This window comes from Diorhabda sublineata, chromosome 8 (genome assembly GCF_026230105.1).
Source record: "Diorhabda sublineata isolate icDioSubl1.1 chromosome 8, icDioSubl1.1, whole genome shotgun sequence".
In the NCBI taxonomy this organism is placed as follows: Eukaryota; Metazoa; Arthropoda; class Insecta; order Coleoptera; family Chrysomelidae; genus Diorhabda; species Diorhabda sublineata.
The window spans coordinates 12,623,677-12,646,209 of NC_079481.1; the positions used below are offsets into that span (position 1 = coordinate 12,623,677).

Sequence of the window (22,533 nt, forward strand, 5' to 3'; positions counted from 1 at the left end):
TCAATTGGGGTGATTGGAATCGTCAAAATTGCTTGCTAATCCAGTTGACTATATCTGACTAGTTTTAACTGTGCCAAAATCGAGTTTCCTCCAATTGGATTGATTCGAATAATCAGAAATTGCTTTCTGTTATGACTAACTCTTTCTGACTGATTCGGACTGTATTAAAATCAAGTTTTCTCCAAATGTAGCGATTGGCATCGTTATTAACCGCTTGGTACCATAATTGACTATGTCTGACTAGTTTTAACTGTTTTAAAATCGAGTTTTCTTCAATTGCAGTGATCGGAATCGTCAGAAATTGCTTGCTGTTTCAACTGACTATGTATAACTGGCTATGACTGTGTCAAAATCAAGTTTTCGCCAATTTGAGCGATTGACATCGTTTAGAAGCTTGAAGAGAGGAGATCAACACTGGATAAACCCAAAACCAGGTGTCCGAAGTCTTCTAGAATGGTGGACAGTGTTACTCATACTATTCGTGATGAGCCTGAATTGTCTTTTCGGAAGCGTAAACGTCCATAAAATTCAGTTGATGCCAGAATTGAAACCTGGACAGAGGCCTCGTGAACCAGATTATTGAGTGCTTTCCAGCGTTTACCAACATCTTGTATTCGGATTGAGCACATTTTCATCTTAATTAACACGTCAATAAGTGAAATTACAGTAAATTTAGATCGTTATGTGCAGATATTAGATGACATCTTCGTGCCTGAACGGCAAAACTTTAATGATTATAGCCAAAGAACATGATTCCAGCAGGACGTAGCAACTATACAAATGTCCAACACGAGCTTGTGGAAGTTTTCGTGTCAAATTGACTTCTAGGAAATGTGACATAAATTGGCCTCCCCGCAGTCCCGATTTAACACCCATGGACTTTTTCCTGTGGGGGTAATAATATGAAAGTAATATTTTTTTAACGAACTTTTTACTTTTCTTGAAATTTCTAAAATGTGAACTTTCTCTTTAGTCATCTTGTATTTCAAATATTAATTTGTGTACATCATTTAGTTTTTGTTGGGTGTTGTATATATATAAGAACATAAAAGAATATATAGTGAATATTGATTTTTAAGACGCCTCAAGATCAACAGTAAGTGAATAAATTAGAAAGTATTATACTATTCTATGTATAATATTTGATATAATTTTTTTTACCTTTGGTGGAAAACTCGGTTCTGTATAATCGGCTGAATATCTGTACATATCCTGTCCGGGAACGTTAACAGGTCCGGCTAAAGGTACACCAATTCTAGTTATAACCGATTCACTACCAGTTTCCGATTCCGCGCCCGGTATATAATCCATATCGCAATGAACATTACTGTTAGAAGAACCCGTCCTCAAGTCTAATTTCAGATCAGAAATATTTGAGCTTCTATCTGATTCCTTACATTGTTTCTCCATCGTATTCACGTCTCCTGAAACATCAGTAGAATCAATATCTTGAACACAACTTGATCAGGTCTGATGACTTCAAAGGTAAACTTCAATTTTAACCTTTGAAGTTGATAATTTGGTTACCGAAACGTGCACGCCGAAGGCAAACTCTCTGAATACAACATCTGACGATAAATAAGATCTTGTAACATTCAAATTTGTTTCAATTAAATTTATTTCGTGAACCTGGTCAGTTTCAGAGCCAATTTAGATAGAATCGTAAAGAAAATGGTCTAAAAAGAACCGAAAAGAAAATGATGTAGGTTACGATCTTTAATGAAAAATGAAGAGGCAGGCAATTCAGTCCAAATATGGAAGAAATAAAGGTTTAAAAAACGAAAGTTGAATGAAATGAAGACAATTGCAAGATATTAAGAAAAATCGATGTCAAACAGAAGCTAAGCGTTCAAAATTGTTGGAATTCTATTGAAAATCTCTCAACGAATACGCAAATATAGAGATTATATAGAAACATTATTTATCTTTGCTCTCAATTATGACAAAAAGAAGAAGAAATAGAAGGGGTCATGTGATAACGTACCTGGACAATATGGTTATTGTGGTAAAGAATAAAAAGAAGAGGAAATCTAAAAGGAAACAAAGTATAAGAGCAAGATAAAACAAGCAGCAAATCGAGAACTTAAATGTGTAAATAAAAAAAGAAGCCGCAATGATAGTGGGTAAATTATGATGTGATGATGAAAAATCGTTGTACCTCTTGGCAGAAGATGTTGGATATCTGCTCTTACCGTTGATCATCAGAGTACTGTTTAAGTTTTGTGTGAACTTGTTCTACTAAATGCTTGATAAGTGCGTTGGTTAGGTTAGACAGATTCCTCTTAGCAGGAACAGTCCAGAGGAAGGAAAGAACCTGCACTAACGAAGCAGCAGTTGTTTAATGTGTTGGTTCTTAAATTTAGCATCAAACTAAGGTGAGTTCAGAGATTCTGCATAACAGGAATTTTGATAGTCCAGAGGAAGAAGTGCCTTGAACGATGGGTGAGACACTGAGGGTAATGGTCACTCTTAAACAAAATTGCAAAACATGGAATGGAATTTTCGTTTATTACCTTGTTGGACAAGAAGCAGAAAAATCCTGCGTAACAATTATGGGATTTTCTGATTAATAGAAGGACGTAAACATGGAGATTTTGGGCAGTTTTATGAGACGCCTACATACAAAACGACCCAATGATATTTCTTATAACTGAGGATTTGGAGCTATATCCTAAATAAAGACTTCTTGCAAAGCTACCAGGACATGTATATCAGCTGGAAGCTCGCTATTTATTTTAATATTTTATTCACGTTGATATTTCAGGTATATTTTATCGTCAGATGTTGTATTATAACCGAAACGTAGTTTACAAAAACCGACTTACTTTCTGGGGATTGTTTCTTATTGTTCTGCCTTTGACAAAGGAATATAATCATTATGATTATTATTATGACGATGATGGCTCCAGCAACTCCAATGATGATAATCAACATTGGAAAACTCTCTGAAACGCAACAAAAAAATCGATTTATAAATTAATTGAAATACAACAAGATTCATAAAATATGCTGTAACAGTTGGCCAAAAAAAGTATTGGGGTACGGGTAGACAGCCACACGCCATCTAATGGGAAACTATAACCCGTAGATAACAGTCAATGATGCTGCTTATGAGAATTAATAATAAACAGCTATCTAAGGGTGATAAATAACATTTGAAGTACAAAAAAACATAGATAAATTGAATAACCTATTCACGTATTGTATTTACTCAACAATGAACGTGATCTGAGTTAGTTTTCGAACATTTAGATCGTGATCGGTTTAATCCGATCATAGTTTTAGAATTGGAAACTATAATGTGACGAGTACGCAGCTGCATGCCAGTTAACAACGCTGGTCATAACATAATGTAGAGGAAATTATAGTTTAGCGTCATCTAACGGGTTTGTTTGTAATTTAATGTAGTAAATATTATAAAAGGTATTTTTAAGTACCGAATATTCCACGCACTATTTCTAGACACTTTTCTAGAAACACACATTTGTAGAAACTTTCTAAAGTTTCTACAATGTTCTCGAATTATTGAAAATTTGTTACGACTAATACAAGCCGGCCAACAAAAAAATTATATCTTAGTACAGTGTTGGTTATTATATTGTTTGTAGTATTGTAATTAGTGCAATGAAAGGCGTAATAAAGTATTGAGTGTGGAATTAGCTTTAACCATGAACCCTTTACCCGAGAAATGTTACAGAACTTTATTTTAGCCGATACTTATAGTAGTGAAAAATACATTATACAGTTTTTCCACGAAAAACGATAATTCCACATAATCTTCAGCTACTAATTTCAATTCAATGAAGTTGGTGAGCTCAAAACGTGAGTAAATATCGTACTTTTCTTGGACCTTGTTTGACATTGACAGTTGTTATTTAAGTTAGTAGTATCACATAATCTTGTTTTGACAGTCGTTTTAGACTAAAACATTTTCTTTAAAAGTGCGTTAATTTTATCGAGAAGTTTATTTGAATGATATAATTTTTAAATATGAAAATTTCTGACTTACTTTGGGGCATTAGACTAATTTCGACAACGTCGCTTCCGTACGGGTTAGAAACACTGCAATTGTACATCCCGAAATGTTTCTCCTGTGATTCTCGAATGATAAGCGTCGATTTGATACCTTCCGGTAGAGGATCTTCTAGTATCGAATAGTCTTGATCGTTGATATCCACTTCACGTCCATTGAACGTCCATACAACTCTCTCTGGTGCCGGAATTGAAAAAGCCGTGCATTCCACTCTAACGTTATCTCCCTCGATTCCGAATTGGGTTTTGTGGCTTATTATAGATGGAGGACCTGAAATAAAATTCATAGCTAAATTAACTTACAGTCTAGACTATTACCCATTAGAGTATAACAGCTAAATTACATTTTGCGATTAACTGGACCGAGTACTTTTTGGTAATCATATAATGGTGAATAATAAAATATTAGGATAAAGGATGAGCGTCCAATATATCAAAAATAAATATGTAATATATACTCTTATATTATATCGAATTTATATAATTCGGAGTAAATAGATAAAACAACTGCTTCCCTGGCTAATACCTCGACGGATATTGTATTACATATTTTCCGAAGAGCTTGATGTTTATCTTTTTGTCAATATAAATGTCTCTGGTGGCTCGTAATTAAAAGAAGACGATTTTAGCCACTGAGTAATGATTTTCGAAATACTTAATTTTGAAATAACTTTTAGAAGTGAATATTCGAAATCGTTCTGATATATTGAATACACTTCGTATACCATCAAAATGTATAATATATTATAGCACGATTTTAACTTGACAAGTGGTTCGCAATTGGGAGGGAGGAACCAAACGAGAGGTTGTTAAACCACTCTGATGAGACGTAATAACGTCGAAACTAGTCAGTGCTTACAATGCTCTCTTTGCAATTGCGAACAATTAGAGATGTTGATATCGATAGACCTCACGTTCTTGAGAGATCTAATTCAATATTCGTCGTGGTATTAGCCGTGGTAATAGCCATGAAATGGTTTGAATATTTGTATATAAGGTAAAGCTAGATTATCAATTTGAGAGTTGTGGCAACTACTGCTTATTATAATGAACTAAAAGAATTATAAAAATAAAAGGAAAAGGTGAAAACACGGTTTATAATAAAAAAAGCAACAATAGACGTTTTTTCCTTAAATTGGAAGAGGATTCAACCTCAAGGGCAAGGTATAGGTAGGCAATTTCCTTTCCTCGTCGATAAACTTCCATAAGTGTGACCATTTCGAAAAATTGACTTTCCTTTCTCCTTTGGGAGACTCCTCTGAGTGTGGACAGGTCTTTATGAATAACTATTATATATCCTGTTAGGCACTGTTATGATGGATGTTTTTGATTTCTCCCTTATACTTTAAAAAATTGTTTTCAGTTTTGATACGACCTTTTTTTCGTTGGAGCTTTGACCTTGGAATGTGTATATTAGCTTGAAAATAACACAACAAACGTGATGGTTGTTGCAGATATCGCAGACGTAAAAAACTTAAATCCAAGTCCAGGATTTCCAAGAAAAGTTAATCGTTTTTCGCCTGATCCTAAGGAAATTATACCAGAAATGGGTATACGTCAAATCAGAACAAAACATGTGAATTTTATTTTCTTATTTACCATGGGATTCAAATGGTACCTTTAAAATTCAAGGTAATTTTTTGGATCAAGAGTCAGGATCTGGTTTATTGCATGATGGAACAACGAAAATTGAATGTTCATTATTTTCCAGATTTTTAGGAGTCATACGAGGATAGTTATATTTCTTTGATTTATTTAAATGTAGGACAAACAATATAAGAAATAAGAGTTTTGTCTAATAATCACGTTACGGAACAATAACTAAAGTATATGTTCCTGTCTTTAGGATAGGAAGAAAACTGAAAAATAATTGGGGTGATTTGCTACATCACTTAGTATTCGGTTGGAATCCATCGGAAACGGAAGTGTTGATCGCTGCTCCTAACTAGTACGAGGTTTGATCAGCATTCCGATTTCTTCACGTAAGGAAGCTACAAAACATGGAGATACTTGGCGAACTGATTGAGAGCATGTTCGTGAATGGTGGAAGACCACCGGTTTCCGACTAGATTGTCCAGAAGAGTAGAAGTGAACTGCTCAAAGATCGGAACATCACTGTTGAAGGTATTCCTGAAGTTTCTCATGACACAATTGAAAGCACTTCCAACAAACCCTTTAAATTATTGCAAGAATTCGTTAGATCTCCTTGATTCTGAACTGATGGAGGCGGAGGCAAGGAGCAAGGGCTGTGTTCGCAAGAAGACATTAAAGAAGAGTTATTGGACTCTCTTTTGCTACAATCCCCTATTGAATTTCTAATAAAGACTCACCTTTTAGATAAACGGTTGCTTCAGCGCCAATTTCTAAAAATCCCGGTACTTTCCCTTTGCAATAGTATCTTCCCGCGGTGGTTTGATCTATCCGCAACGTCAAATTTGGACTGGTACTAACAATTTTATGCTGATCTTCGTGAAACCAAGAAATATCAGGAACAGGATTACCGTCAACGTCACAAGATAAAGTAACACTTGAGCCCAAATCAGCTTGCACTGACTTCGGCCTAGTACGAAACTGGGGACCATCTACAAATAAAACATTTAAAAAAAGGAATAATCACATGAGTTTTTAAATAACTTACAGCTAATATCTAGGGTTTGACTTTCCGAGCTTTTTCCGACTGCGTTATGAACTTCGCATTTCACTATAGCGTCGTGGTGTTTTCTAGTGACATTATGGAGAATCATTTCTGTATTGAAATCACCTAGAACTGGTTCGTCGTTTAAGAACCATCTATAAGTAACGTCGGATGGATTAGCATCAGCTTTACAACCCAATCTAACTTCCGATCCTTCTGGTATACGTCCGTTGGAACCCAATCCCGAAAGAACAGACACCGAAACTTTTGGAGCATATTTAACCTATAAATAAAAATCAATCATTTAGAACTCAGATTATTCTTTTATTAATTGAATTTCACTAAGGTGCTAGGGCTTTGTTAACTTAGTGAAGATGATGATTACTTCAGGTTGTTGGTTGTTCGTAATTTATTATGGAGATTTGATTGGAATCTCTTTATTGTTATTTGAATTGATTTGAAAACAAACAACCAAAGTAAAGAAAAGGCAGTACTAAAAATCGTATCACATAGATTTAGCTGCCCGACTTTTTATGGATTTGATCTTGCATTTAAGTGCACTTTGTCCTGCTCTATACTAAATTTTCCTTGAATCCCTTCAATTTTTACCAGGTCTCCAGTCGCCTTTCCTTCAAAACATTACCAAACCAAAGGGTTATAATTAAATGACAAAAGAATACAGCGTTTGTAATACAAACAACAGCCCAAAACCTTAATATGTAGATATTTGAAGAAAAACCATAATCAATGGTAATATCGCAAGAGCCTACGAGATGTAAACTAGCTGCTGACGACAACCCCAGCCAAGATCACGTGCCAAAAACTTAAAAATAAGGCCTCAAGAATCTCTGGCTATTTGCTGGACCTCATATATGGAAAAAAATCGTAAAACCTATGCAGAGGAAACTCGTGTGGACATAACAGTGTAGAGGAGGGCAGGATAGATGAAAACATTGAGGAGTGAGCTCAAGAGATGAAATAGAAGCGAATCTACAAGAGCAGATCCGAAAATTTAGAATTTACGATAAACGAGATAGAGACTACGATATTTGAGAGAGCAAATCGACTGAATGATCAAAGATCCATAGGTTAAATGGACAAACGATGAAAACCAACTTCAAGAACACCTCTTGGTCGACCTCCCAAGAGGATGGCACGAAAGCTGAAGATCTACTTCTCAAGTAACTGAATAGTAGAAGAAACAAGACTTAGTCTTCAGAAAAGAGAAAAAAAGACAAAATAAAGGTAACAGAATACATTTGGTATAGAAACTACTAAAGTTAGAAACCCATTGAAAAATCAGTTACAAAAATACATGAATTTAGGTGAAACTTTTCGTACAAACCATGTAAAAAGTATCGTGGAATCGAAAAATTCTATTAAATAACAATTCCACCAGTTGCGCAGAATCTAGGAAGTGAATAGCATACATTTTAATATGCTTGTATCTAATAGCTTCAAGGAAACGAGCATATACAATGTTTGTATTTTAAATCAAAACACCCAGTATCTCCTCACAGAGGAATATTTATTTAAGTATCTAAAACTTCATTCACTTGTTTATGAATCACATTGTAGAAGCATACTGAACACACTGTTCATACTTTCACTACACCAGCACTCTACACTGTCTGACACGCGTTTCGAAAAGTTATCGTCTTCGGAGACTGAAGGTAAACCAAAACCATAATATCGAATTTTCAATCTCAAATATCTGATAATGAATAATTCTTTCAATATTTGATCCATTTATTCAACGATTTTTATTTCACAAGTTTTGGAAAAAGCGTAATAATTCAAACGAATTGCATTCCATTGAACAAACTTTTTGATAATAAATTTCGTCAGTTGATGTATGTAAATCCGACAATTGCAGTTTTCGAAACAATTTCACGGTTGAATTCGGCAATCTATAAATGCGTAGATAATGGGTGTCAGTTTATGTATTTATTCTGATTAATTCGTTTTCATAAATTCCCATTTTTCTATTCTCATCCGTGAAATTGATTGTATGAACGAAGAAATCATTACAATTCAGATAGGATTTGTGATAGGACAAAACAAATAATTTTCATCATATACAATGTGATCCATTGATAATAAACAATTTTAAACTGTATAGATATAAACAATAAGAACAAATTAACCAGGAGTATTCAATTAATGTTAAAGTTTCGAATTTGTAGGTTATGTTGACTTGCGTCACTACAACCTTTAACAACATATTTAGCACACATCTAATAAGTCTAAGACCAATACGTGAGGATTGATAAAGTCAAAAAGTAGTGACAAACAAATCGATTAAATTGAAAAAGGGCCAGCGACTCTAAATTTTTTAGATTAGAACCCTATTGTGGTCTAGAAAGATGTTAGATCAACAACGAATTGAACGCTGAAGGATCTGATGCAGTCTTACTGAAAAAATACTCTAGTCTTAAGACAATCGAAAGATTGATAATCAGCTAAAAAGTTTAAGGAACTTCATGTGATGAGCAGAAACGACTTTAAACTAGTGGAAGGTTAGTATTAATTTGAGACAATAGGCATGGTAGAGGACAAGTAGAAAGCAAAGTATCTACTCTTTGAAACTCGTGTCCATTTTAGCAAAAGTCCACAGAATGGATATTTACACATAAAATATCTTTTAGATATAGAGTGGCTGAAAAACCAAAACGATTCCCTGAACAATTATCTATTCATAGCTAATTTGCAGTAATGGTCAAGTGAATATCCATTCTTATTACTACAGGGTTTTAATAGAAAAATGGTATAAATTACACAAATTTATTGTACTAACCTCTAATTTCAATTTCGCCGATCTATGGGTCCTTTCGGCGGTGTTCTGTGCTTGACAAGTAAAAGTGGTATTATGATGAACTTTTCTTGGTGTTAATTTTAATATTGATTTCGCAGTAAATCTTTTGCCGTCTGGGAGCTTCTCTACTATATTTTCTATGCCATCAGACATAACGTTTCCTAGAAAATGATAAAATATTTCTAATTTAGTCTAACAAATAACGTTTCGCCAACTTGTGCTGTTGGTATCTTCTTAGCAATCGCGGATGAATTCAATTTTGAAAGTGGAGGATTATTAAAAACAAAATTGCGCTTAAAGAACCCAACAACTTTGGGTTTAATTGATTATACAAAGGAAAGGGTACATCTATATAATTCCCTGTCGTTGGCCATTTAGCTGATGAATGAATTAGCTCTACGTGGTCTCAGCTGCTTGTTTTATTGTTATGAGTTGAGGTAGGAAATTCTTGGATCTCGTAATAACCTTCTGATAAAAGTGGTGACACCAAATATCCATGTTGCTGATGATATATCAATTTTTCCCAGGCGGTAATTAACTCTATGTTCTTCAATTCTAATTTTTATGAAACGTTTTTTAGTGCCTACTAAACACTATAATGATTAAAATACTTTACAAAACGTTAACGAACTTGGGTGGGATATAGTGTAGTGGGATTAACCAACGCACCAATAAATATCTTTATAAAGTTTTAATGGATGATGAGTTAAAGAGAAGACAACATTCGTATAAGAAAGCGCAGTTATAATATTTCTTCAACTTATAACCAGTACTTTGAATTACTGGATATTTTATCGTTGAAGAATTGTGATCTAATCAACGTACCAATACCAGATGTAGCATCACCTGCCGATATATCATCCCATCATCTACAGTATCCAGTGATAAACTTCTTGAATAGCAGGACACGCTACTAGTTATATAAAAAAAACCAAGTGACTTATTCGGTTGCTCCAAAAAGCGCCAGAAACCTCAATGATGTTGGGAATAAAACAAGTATTCGTTGATCAGGAGGAACGTAACTATAATCTGTCATAATAAATATATATGTCCAATTTATTATCATTAATAACAAAGCATTTACCTAAGCCATCAATCCACGTAATTTCAGCCGCAGGCTTGCCGCCGTGACTGATACATTCCAATTCAATTTCTCTATCTTCCGTTGTAACAAGATAATCACCTTGAATTATTTTCGGAGGATCTGGTGGAACTAATACCGTCAACTTAGCAAAATGAGATCTGATTCCCATTTGACCTTGGGCTCCAGTGGATACTTGACATTCGTATTTCGCATCGTCATCTAACATCACTGGTGATATCTCAAGTGAGTAATCACCTGAAATGAAAGAAAAAAATTCAAAATATCTAAAGAATGTTAATAAATTTTACCCGAAGACATTGATAATTGTTCGAAACAATTTTATAAGAGATTTATAAAGCTTGTTGCTGGGAAACAGACGGTCGTCGATGGCAACAAGTGTCAGAAATAAAATGTTAAGCTGATGAAGATGTATATCAATTACGCATGTTGTTAATCATTTGATTATGATGTTCTTGTCAATATCTAAGTAGGGTTTTATTGAACTGGTACCACTATTGGACTAACCGCGGTCGATCTATTACAGTGATTAGTGATTTTTTGGTCCCCTTTTTAACAGGACAAACGTTGCTATCGTTGTTTCCAATCAAAAATTTGCTTTCAGTACACATTCTTGAGCCACCTCAGCTTTCTGTCTTTCTGAATACAAATTCAACTCGATTTGTTACAGATCCATCGTAGTTTGAATCGATTCAGAAAAAGTCAGTCAAGCAAGCAGCAGTTTCACCACTTCGCCGAGCTAATTCTACCACAGCTATGTGATAGAATTTCCGTTACAGCTCTTCAGGGGTATTTTCCTTAAATTTATCATTTTCGTTATTTCTACGAAACTTAATGCTGTAGAAGTTTGTTTTCTTTTGCAGGAATCTGTTTCGTCGGTAGCTCACGCTTGTTGAAATAGAAATTTTCATTTCTCTCTAATATTTTTCTTGTAACAGCTTACTTGTTAGGTTCCACGTGGTTTTGACCATTGCTTCTTTAAATTCTGTATCATGTTCACAACCCAATCCTTTAAAATCAACGCCAATTCTTCGGCCGTCCAATTTCCATCCAATTTATCATTGCAAAAGTCCAGAAATGCTTTCCAAACAAATTTTTTACTATAAACGGTATTTTTTGGTTTATTTGAATCTATAATTTCATTACTATTATAGTTTGTTTTATAATCAAATCGTGACATTTTGAAATATTGGATATTTAAAAAGTCAAAGTCAAAATAAATCGATATGCTGTATCCAAGGCAACGTGATAGAGTGCAAACATCCCGTGGGATCTGTTCTCAGTGTGATGTACTGATGGGTTGTCTTCATTCAAATTAATTGATTTCATTGGATTTCTACTGGAGTATATAATTTATTAACGTCGTAGTCTCATTAAGAATGCGATTAACAGCTTGTATTTCTTATTCCATTATTTAATTATTGTTTATTTTAATGTCGTGAGTGCTTAAGCTGCAAAACCCTGTTAAGAATTGTAGTTGTAGATATTTGTTGGATGAGGATGATTTTTAGTAGTACAGCCAAATTAGGCATTTTGAGCTAAGACCTTAAATTGAATTGGGCAGTTTTGATTTTCTAAATTATGAGGGATACTGAATACGTCTAGCAATTATTAACAAAATTACGGGCACGGATTTTCGGAATTTAGACTTGACACTCCAAAAATAAATTTGAAACGATAATAACTCGAAAATAATGAGGAATTCGAAAAAAAGTGCCAGAACGAAAAATGTACAGCACAAAATTCTCTACAGATTGGTCTGAAAGCATTTTTTCTAACCTCAAAATTTTCACCTCTAAATGGGTTTATACACTCAAAAATATTTTGAATCGCGAATAACTCGAGAACTAAGAGGAATTCGAAAAAAAGTGTTTGCACAAAAAATGTACAGCACAAAATTCTCTACAAATTGGTCTGCAAGCATTTCTCCTAATCTCAAAATTTAAATTAACTGAAACCGGGTCATTGCACATTAAAATATTTGTGGTAGTAAATGAAAATTCTGAATTAATATAAAACATACTCAAGTAAAAAAGCAGAGCAATTCAAATAATAATAATTGAGCTTTGGTTGGGAAATTTCATCAACAGAATAAGAATAAAATCGTTTCTATATAAAAACAAAGTACTGAATCAATTTTAAATTCATTGAAGAACTTTATTTATCAATTTCGTTATCATTTATTTCGTTAATATGTAAATATAATCTATTTCAGAATATAAGGAATGATGTACATTTTCATATTCAACGGACTGGGATGGATAGCTTCCATTATTCTCCTTTCCATCGTTGAATTTAAAATTCATAGTTTATGATCTGGCAATTACCGAGATTTTTGGTATGGAAAATCTAATTTACCAGGAAATTGTTGTTGTTGGAGAATATGCAATTTCTTTTATACTCGAACTGAATATACATTTAAGACAAATTGAACGTAACTTAAAAGAAGTGCCTTTGTTGAATAGTTTCTAAAGAGGTAATTTATTTTTGTTTGGAAACAGTATTTCAGTCATGTATATTGGATGGATACACAAGATGTTCCTATCTTTAAATTTGATTTAGAACAAACTCCTCGACACTATTTTTTGCTATTGCAAAAAGTATCAAATGTGGCCGTAAAAAATCGGGTTGCTCCAGCGTGTACCAATTGTCAAGGTCAATCTTGTCCAAATATCCAGCTGAGTAGAATAGAGTGATTTTAATGAAGACACCAATGACTTGGCCACATTTGAGCAATTTATGAACAATCATCAAGAGGAAGACGAAGACGAAGAAATCAAAGAAGATATTACTGTTGATGTAGACTTTCAAGAGTATGAATCTAAAGAAATCAAAACAATAGTTAACCAAAGAATCAACAGCAATATCAATAACAAGGTAATATCTAGAACAGGTATTATTCCTTCAGATTATCCTCACAGGTGGTGTGAAAATGTCTGCATAACATTTATAACGTGACTCTTAAAATCGCGATGTCTCAGGAATGGTAACTTTTAGAAAAAAAATATGAAGATCATTTTTATAGAGAATGTTAAGATCTACAACTTTGGTTTAGTTTTTTTTTTGATGAAACTTACCGTTTTCGAGAAAAATTCAAAAAATCTCGTATTTTGACATTTGCCACTAATATCTTTTTGTTGTGTTTCGCACACATAGGATCGTTGGATATTTTCAAAATAATTATTTCTAAGAGAATTTTTGTTATTTTAAATGTCTATATAGACGGGACTATCGGCAAACGAGAAAATTTAAAACAATAAATGAACGCAAATAGCGAAAACAAATTATTGCAATATTAAATATGATAAATTTGTTAAGAATATAACGATGTGGCAACGTTGTTTTAGTTTATATTAGCTGAAGTATAATAAACGGTAATCAGAAAATGTCGTCGTGAAAACAAAATGAGTTGTGAGTTGGTGAAGAGGTACGGCATCATTTCTAAAATATATAAAAAAATGTTGAAGTATATAAAATGGAGACAGTAATGAAGGAAAGAAGGTTTTTTATTGACGTGTTTCTCGTAACTTTGAGAAATTGGGATAATGAAGCTTTTCCCCTCTTTTAAATTCTCCTTTGAGTGAAATGTTGCGAGTGAATATTATTATTAGTACAGTTTTCAAAATTCAGAGTTTCTATTAAATCTCTAATTCAATTTGTAGGTTTCTTATCACTATAAATTTCGTTTTCAATATAATTTACTAAAGGCCGCTTGACATGATGCAATACAACTTGCAAAGCAATGCAACACGCAAGATTTCTTGATCAATAGCATGCGCAGATCAACTTCAGCTGATTGTTTCATGCACAATCTCGCAGCTAGTTATTCACTGACCCCTTTTTCAGTTCATTACGCTCTATGAAATATTTTCACTTGCATGCAATTTTTTGCACATGTCAAGCTGCCTTAAATAATTTTATAGGATCCGTTCCAAGGAAAAGATTCATTACCACTTATTTGAAAATATGCTTTCTCTCAGAATAAACGTTATTAGTTTTTTTGAACTAGTCACTTGTGGTTTAACTTTTAAACTCTCAACCATTTGCTTCTGTCCTATGTTGAACATTGAGCTGCCCATCCTCAACGAAATGATGCATAAATAGGTTCCCAATTTTTCTAATATTTAACTTTTAATGATAAAACTACTTCAGAATAAAAAAAGAAATTTGAATGAGTAATTCGTAGATTTACATCTATTTCTTGCTCTACAATTCCAGTGCTAGCTGAATTGATGATTCAAGATGATCATTATTGGGAACCAATTACAGAAACTACTGTTTCGAACAAATTCCCTAGACCGGGCCTGTCCAGTTACTAAGGAATTTCATACATTCGGCGAATTCGCGCGGCGCTTTTTAGTGGCGTCTTTCACTTTTTTTTTTTAAATGGCGGAACTCGTTTGATGTTTATTTGCATATAATTTCTAGGATAGTCTATTTATTTATTTCTTCTGTTTCTGTTTCTATTATCGTTGCTCTAAAATTTTCACCAATCGCATTCATTTTAGGGTACTTGTAGTTTTTCCATGTTCTTCATAATTATCGTCATTTCTAGACTGTCGAATGCTTGTCTGAAGTCGATGAATAGCATTTGAATACTAATGGCTTCTTTCTATCACTTGTTTCATAGTATGTATCACATCTACTGTTGATTTTCCTTGTCTAAAACCTTCCCCTATTTCTTGTTCCACTACCCTTTCCAGTGTTTCATTTATCAATGTAATGAGCTTTTAGATTTCTATGAATCTATTGGATATGGAATCTTATTGAAATTTCATGTTTTAAGCTGCCATTCATCATTTTTTCCTGAGATTTTGGGAACTCCCAGCGACCATATGTGTGGAAGGTTTCACCAAGCAAGATACTAGAATCATGGAAATTCGATACCAAAGAAAACAGGATTCAACAAGGATGGGTGGTTTCTGTTGGTTATAAAAGATAGTTTCTTATTGTTTTAAATACTGTAAAAAGTTTTCAATTTTTTCCTAACCTCAAAATTTCCATTATAAAATTTGTTTAAACTCTCAAAAATATTTTAAATCACGAATAACTGCAAAACTACGAGGAATTCGAAAAAAAGTGCTGGAACAAAAAATGTACAGCACAAAATTCTCTACAGATTGGTCTGCCAGCAACAGGATTCAATAAGGATGGGTGTTTTCTGTTGGTTATAAAAAACCCATGAAAGAACGCAATAAATTCTGTTATAAATAGATATTTTTTTATTTTTTATACGTTAGTTAACAAAGCTTACGTATTATAATTTTCTTCTGGTCATTCTCGTATTTAAATAAATAAATTCATTCTACTATGTTATGAATTTTTTTACCAGTGTTAATTTGAATCATTTTTTGTAAACGAAATAATTTCGAACGATTTCAAACCGAAAAAAAATGTAAAGTAAACAGTACAAGAAGTTTACTTCGAAAACGAGTTCGAAGCATCGCAATCGTTTGACACGTAATAATAATTTTTTGTGCAAACTTCAACTCGTGCTATACTAATTAGAGCACTATGATTTCTAAAATACACACAGCCATTGACACCTGCAATCCGAAAATTTCTAAGAAAATAACTTTTGCCCCAGCGTCCTTATTTCTTAAGGAATTAATGCTAGATCTATCAATTTGTATAGGTGTGTTAAGTATAAATATTAACTTTGGGTTAAACGGCTTTAGCACGTCCTTTTTAAAGTTGCAACAGAAAAAACTAATATTTGACTAAGTTTGTCGAAAGGTGAATAACATCGTGATTTATTCAAGTCATTTTTACATATTTTAGAATATTTTCTACTGTACTATACTTGTATTTTGAAAGGTAATGCCAGCATTTACATTTAAAACAAAGACACGATTACAGAAAAAGAAGAGGTTAAACTGACAATATGAGAAAATATCTTCAGGAAAATATATAGTCAACGGTATCTTGGGAAGAAATACAAACTAATGATGATGTACAAGAAGTCAAAAATACGCAAGTTCGAGAGTGTGGATCGGTTTCATTCGCCTTGCGTCCATATCGGTTTTCCGGGCGCGTTTTAAAGAAAGTGACGACGTGAACAGAGAATAAATCGAAAGTGTGGATGACTAACACTGATGTCTTTTCCACTTGCCGTATCGAAAGCCTGTAGGAGTCGGAAAGTGAAGCCAGCCTATTTCTACATGTACTGCTTATTGAGTAGGTCTTAAATTTTCTTATGTTGGAGAAATACATCTCCAAGCTGACAACAAATCTTTATTAATACTTTTCATGAGCTACACGAGGAAACGCAAGTTCGAGAGTGTGTATGGTGCGCTCGCTTTCAGTCGCCCCGCGTCCATATCGGAGCGTTTTAAAGAAAGTGACAACGTAAACAAGGAATAAATGGAAAGTGTGGATGGATAGCACTTATGTCGCCTCCTACACGGAAAAAGGGATGTTCGAGAGTGTGGATGGTGCGCGCTCGCTTCGGTTCCGTCAAAAGAAGACTTGGCATAGCTGGGTGTATAGCGGGTGTTGTGAAATAATTAGAAAATCTGTTAGAAGTACCGCAGGATATGAAAATTGATTGTTCACAGTGAATTAGGTTAGAATAACCATTATGGTTCTCAAATTTTGTTTGTTTATTGTAATTTCTGTTATTTGCGATGAAATATAAATTATTCATGATAATATTAACATGTATATATCATCCACGAGGACATTGGTAGAGAAAAAAAAAACGTAAATTCATATATTGCCACCACGGATCGATAAATCACATTGATTTGTGTCACCTGGGAAATATTTTAATGCAACACGACTGTAAATAGTATAACAGAGTGCTTTTATCATAACATTGTATCGTTACTGTTATCAGTGTTATTACTAATTATAGTTATGGGGCGTATACAAAAATAATTAGATAATGTATTGGATTACCGTTAAACAGAGGTGGAGTCAAGAGAATTGTTTAAACTCCTCACGAGTTTTCTATTGGGAATTCGATTGCACTGGTAGACAAAATAATTTATCATAATAATTCGCTGTTGCTATACGTAGCGAAAAATTTGCTGCGGCTACAATGCTACTATACCCATAGGTCTCTTTTATGCACGTGTCTTTTTGTCGCTGGTCGTGGCGACAAAAAACGCGATAATGGGTAGCAGAGCTTACACGAAATTGTATGACCAGCATCTCAGTGGTTGACTAAATGAGGTGACGACTCCAGAAATGTTGATGAAAATACAAAAAGCGGTACTGGATGATTGTAGACTGAAAGTGCACGAGCTAGCAGATATAGTAGGTATTTAAAAAAGTGCCGTACATCGCATATTAATTAAAAATTTGGATATGAGAAAGCTGTGAGCAAGATGGGTGCTTACAATGAAACAATTCCATTGAGTGTTTGAATGTTTTACAGGTATAAAGCAGTAGTTTTGCACCGTTCCATAACCATGAGTCCATCACTTCACAGCCGAGACAAAAGAACCATCACAATAATGAACTGAAGAGGGAGAACCGGGTCCAAAGAAGACAAAGACCGTTCCATCTGTAAGATTATGGCGACGGTTTTTTGTGAAGTGGGATATTTTTCATCGACTATCTTGATAAAGAAAAAACTATTAACGGCGAGTATTATGCGAACTTATTGCAACGTTTGAACGAAAAAATTGAGCAAAAACGGCCGCAAAAGACTACAAAGAAAGTGTTGTTTCAAGAAGACAAAAGATATTCCAATAATAAAGTGGTGATGTCGGCTATTTGATGGCTATTTTGAGTAGTTTGACGATTCTTTCTATGAAGACGGATATCAAAGAAATATCTAATCTAATGGTCGGAAAAAATTCTACCTAGAAACAATGATAGCAACCAAGAATATGAACCGTTTTTTTTCAGATAAAAGTGTTAGAATGCTAAATTTTGGATATGATCCAACAAAACTTGAATGTAATGGAACTTGGATCCAGATGAAACGACTGTGGCAAATTCGACTGGTCAATCGATCAGCTTTCTTCTATTGTGTACCAGCGAGATTTTGGATTTTCTATGACTGGTTTCAAAATGAAAACCATTGCTAGCAGAACTGTTAAAACGTATAAAATTCCAGAAATTGTTATCGTATTGTGTCAAGTGGTGAGTTTACCTCTCAGTCGTACGAAAAACTCTTGCCGGCTATAGAAACTTAGAAGCGAAAGGAATATGTTATCTTCTAAACAAATACCAGGCGTGAAGTATACTCCAGACGAGTAAACTCGCAAACGCCAGGAAAAAAACACACTGCAAGAAACACGGCTCTTGATGCACAGTAAAAGTGACAGTAGAATGAATTTCTCTAAATTTGAAAATGACCAGAAAAAAATTGTAGTACATCAAGCTTTTTTGAACAATCAAATGTGGCTTACCGGAAATGGAACCATGCGTGAATCCAAAGTACTGGTGAATCTGCATTGTGAGCAGCACGTTGTATGGCAGATAGTTACTTTGGATATTGGATATTACGCTTCATTTTTTCAGAATAATCTTTAGTATATATCAATTCATATATATACCATTTGATATCTTGATATCCTATGTTTATTGATTTGTGACACGGTGCATAAAACAGCATTTTTTTCTTTTTCAAATCGGGCCGTTATTCCGCTGTTTATGGTTTTCTCTTTTTGAAAATGGATAATATTTTACCATGTGCATCCCAAAGTACTGGTGCATCACTTCGTTGTGGTTTTCTTCTGTACATGAAATTTTATTTTATTTGATTAATTTTATATTTGTCTTTTTAGTTTTTATAAACTATAATCTACAAAATGAAGTATTTCTCTCTTTCTCTTGCAGTTCAGTTGGTTGACTGTCTATTGCCTCCGATCAGAAATTGTCTTCTTCTTCTCTATCTTCTCTTCTTTATCTATAGACATCATTATCATTGAACAGCTTTAGACATTGATCGAAATCATTAATTCGTTGTTGTTATTGGTCTATTGTGAGCTCGACCGGTACCCACTTTCAATAGAGATTTCACATGCCCAAATATTCATTCACGATATGTCCATCACACTCTTTTCATATCTTCAAGGTCACAACTATCGCAATTCAGCTTCGTTTTACGGTTATCCAAAATTCTTTTATAGATTTATTTTTCTGCTCTACTCCGTGCATTATCGTCGATGTTGAAACATTGATTTTCCCGGGGCAAAGTCCGAATAATGTTTTTAAAACAAACCTCGGTCTCAATAGTAATTTTTTGCCTGAAATAAATGCTTTTTTTATTTATTTTTCCAAACTTATAGTCAAGTTCATGCACGTGTCTTTTGCAGATTGAGGTTAACTGAAAATGTTATGGATTTAATACCAGTAGAATGCGAAAAGTAAAATTATTCTCCAGCACCCCCTCTGAATTACAAGCACCTCCTCGAAAATTTTTAATAAGAAACGGGGTCGTGTGGCACCTTGTTGGTAAGGGATTTTATCATTTTGTTCGGCAAAATAAATTTTTTTTAAATTTGGTACAATCAAAATTAAGAAAATTAATTTTTTACACGATGCCATCTGGAAGTTGTTCGTTCTGTATTCATTTACATACCGAAAGTTGCTTTTTGAGTGTTCCATGTAGTGAAAGTGACAGTTGACAGTTCAGTACTGCAAAACACTTTCGGGACGCTCTGGAGTAGACAACTTTAAGTTCCTTAAATGTGACTCTAGCCACTTCCATGTTGACAGTTGACAGTTTCACTTCGATCATTTTGCATAACCACAAATTTTTATTTTTCTGAAATTATTTGTTTTATCCGAAGTTTTGTCTAAATTAATGAATAACAATGGATGATGATGAAAAATAATTAATAAATTAATATTGACATTGCAAATATCATTAAGTACATTATAATCAATAAACAAAAAGTTTATAATTCTCTATTATTTATTTTATTTCCTCAGTGTAATTGAAAAAGTTTTGGATCTTATGAGTCGTCTAAAAAATGATGTGTACGCCGCGGCAGTCCTTGACATACAAATAACTATTCAAGATGTAATATTTTGATAATGTCATGTGATAATGTGATAATTGTCAAAACACAAAACGTGCAATGAAGAAAATAATAAGTTATTTTGTTAATTTCTTTAGTTTCCTAGCTTTTAAATCAGCAATATTGTCTGATCTATTAAAATATACTTTAGAATCGATCTTCTCATGTCTTCCAATCCACCCACCGATTTGTTGGAAGTAAATGGATCAATCTATCTTATTTGGATGATTAACATCAGGAAAAAGTCTTTGTAATGTAGGCACTAAGAAGTCAATCCAAAGATCTAGATGAACCTCTAGATCTAGATAAACCATTAACTGTGCCCTTGAAAAAATAATCATTTTATTCTTAATGATACCAGTCCCAAAGCTCATTTTCGCACAGCCATTGAAGATTTAATGTACTCCAATATCTACAGTCCTGTTTGTTAACCGTTATGTTTAAATGAAACGTCTCTTCATGAGAAAAAACTATTTTTTTTATGAGCTGCAAATCTGCGTTAATTCTGTACATCATTAATTCACATAATTATTTTTTTCTATCAGGATCATCCTCGTTTAACTCCTGAACCACCCGAAGTTTGTAAGGGCGGTTGTTTATACAAAACTCTCAAATTAAATGATTTACTCTTATCATTGTCGAATTGTCTTGTATGGATTCTCCTCAATCTCTAGATATATAACTAACTTTTTTGTCATCAGTAAATTGATCGTTTCTACCTGGTTTTTCAATATTATTTACATGTCTAGTTTCACGAAAATTTTTTCAATTTTAGTGTTGACCAGGGTTTTTATTATAAAAAAATTCGCAAACCTCGTTTTGAGTTTATGTTTTATTACCACAATCAATCATAATTAAAATAGCAGATCCTATAACTAGAAATTTGGATTGTTTACATATCGTATTATAAACTAAAATGCATCGGTTTTTCAACCTTATTTATTTTTACTATTAACAAGATGAAATACTTTCCCTTTATAACATTTTCTATTGTTATTGAAATTATTCGTAATTATCATCGAATCGTTATTATTACACACCGAATACCGTTAATTAAAACTTATTTAACTCTATTCAAAGTTTTCGTAGTGTTAATTGCGATTGATCACGGAATCCATTACTAGAGTTTCTATTAATATTGATATCGATATGCGAGTGAGTCTTTACAGCGTGAAAGTTTATTAATTCCCTTCAAATAACCTAGAAATAAAGAGATTAACTAATACAAGGAATGCCTGGAAAATAATGCGTCACATTTTTTTCCAAAGCGAATATACGATGTAGCGTGAGGTTTGGCGAAACTTGGCAACACAGCGTACTGGGCCGCAGCTCCTAGTTTCTATAGCTACAGGACGATTTATCATTCGGAACGCGATAGAAGTCATGATAAAAAAACGATCAAACAGCTGTAAGCGAATGACTTATGAGGACAACTCAGTAAAAGCTCCAGTAGAAACTTTTGTAATGCTTCTGGGGGGTCTTCGAGGAGGCGCACGATGAGGATGACCTGGACGAACCATTACGAACATATGGTTAACAGCGTCTGGCCGGAAGTCAAGAATTCTTGGAATTTCCACCACGACAATGACCTCGCTCATTTGGTCTTTGTCACGACCGACTACTTTGTACATTTGACAGCCCCGGAAATCGTTAGAGCCGTTACGACGAATGCGCTGTAGGACATTCTCCTTGAAGTTTTTCAAGAAATTGATGATGTCGTAGTCCCAGAATATTGACAAATTGTGACATTACTATCCAAAAGCTATTCTCCGAACATACCCTGTATTTAGTTGTCTATGTTTCTTTTCCTCATATATGGCCATGTGCTGCGACAAATATCAAGTTACACCTTCTTGGGAGAACGTGATTTCGATAAGATTTTTATCGATAGAGATATCTCGCTAAGGGAAAAGCATCATCTGTCAATCATGGTTTCGACTTAATTGGGTCTCGCTAGGACAGCAACATA

General features: G+C 33.8%; 1 protein-coding gene across 1 annotated transcript in view; it reads right to left on the reverse strand.

The window, feature by feature from the left end:
• The window catches only part of LOC130447837 (irregular chiasm C-roughest protein-like), a 195,333-nt gene that overhangs the window by 8,779 nt on the left and 164,021 nt on the right, over positions 1–22,533 (reverse strand). Inside the window, exons 6-12 of the mRNA XM_056784871.1 lie at positions 10,567–10,821; positions 9,465–9,643; positions 6,671–6,950; positions 6,363–6,614; positions 4,010–4,303; positions 2,826–2,945; positions 1,162–1,424 (exon numbers count right to left, since the gene is read on the reverse strand). Coding sequence (XP_056640849.1) covers positions 1,162–1,424; positions 2,826–2,945; positions 4,010–4,303; positions 6,363–6,614; positions 6,671–6,950; positions 9,465–9,643; positions 10,567–10,821 — 1,643 coding nt within the window. The remainder of the gene's footprint in view (positions 1–1,161; positions 1,425–2,825; positions 2,946–4,009; positions 4,304–6,362; positions 6,615–6,670; positions 6,951–9,464; positions 9,644–10,566; positions 10,822–22,533) is intronic.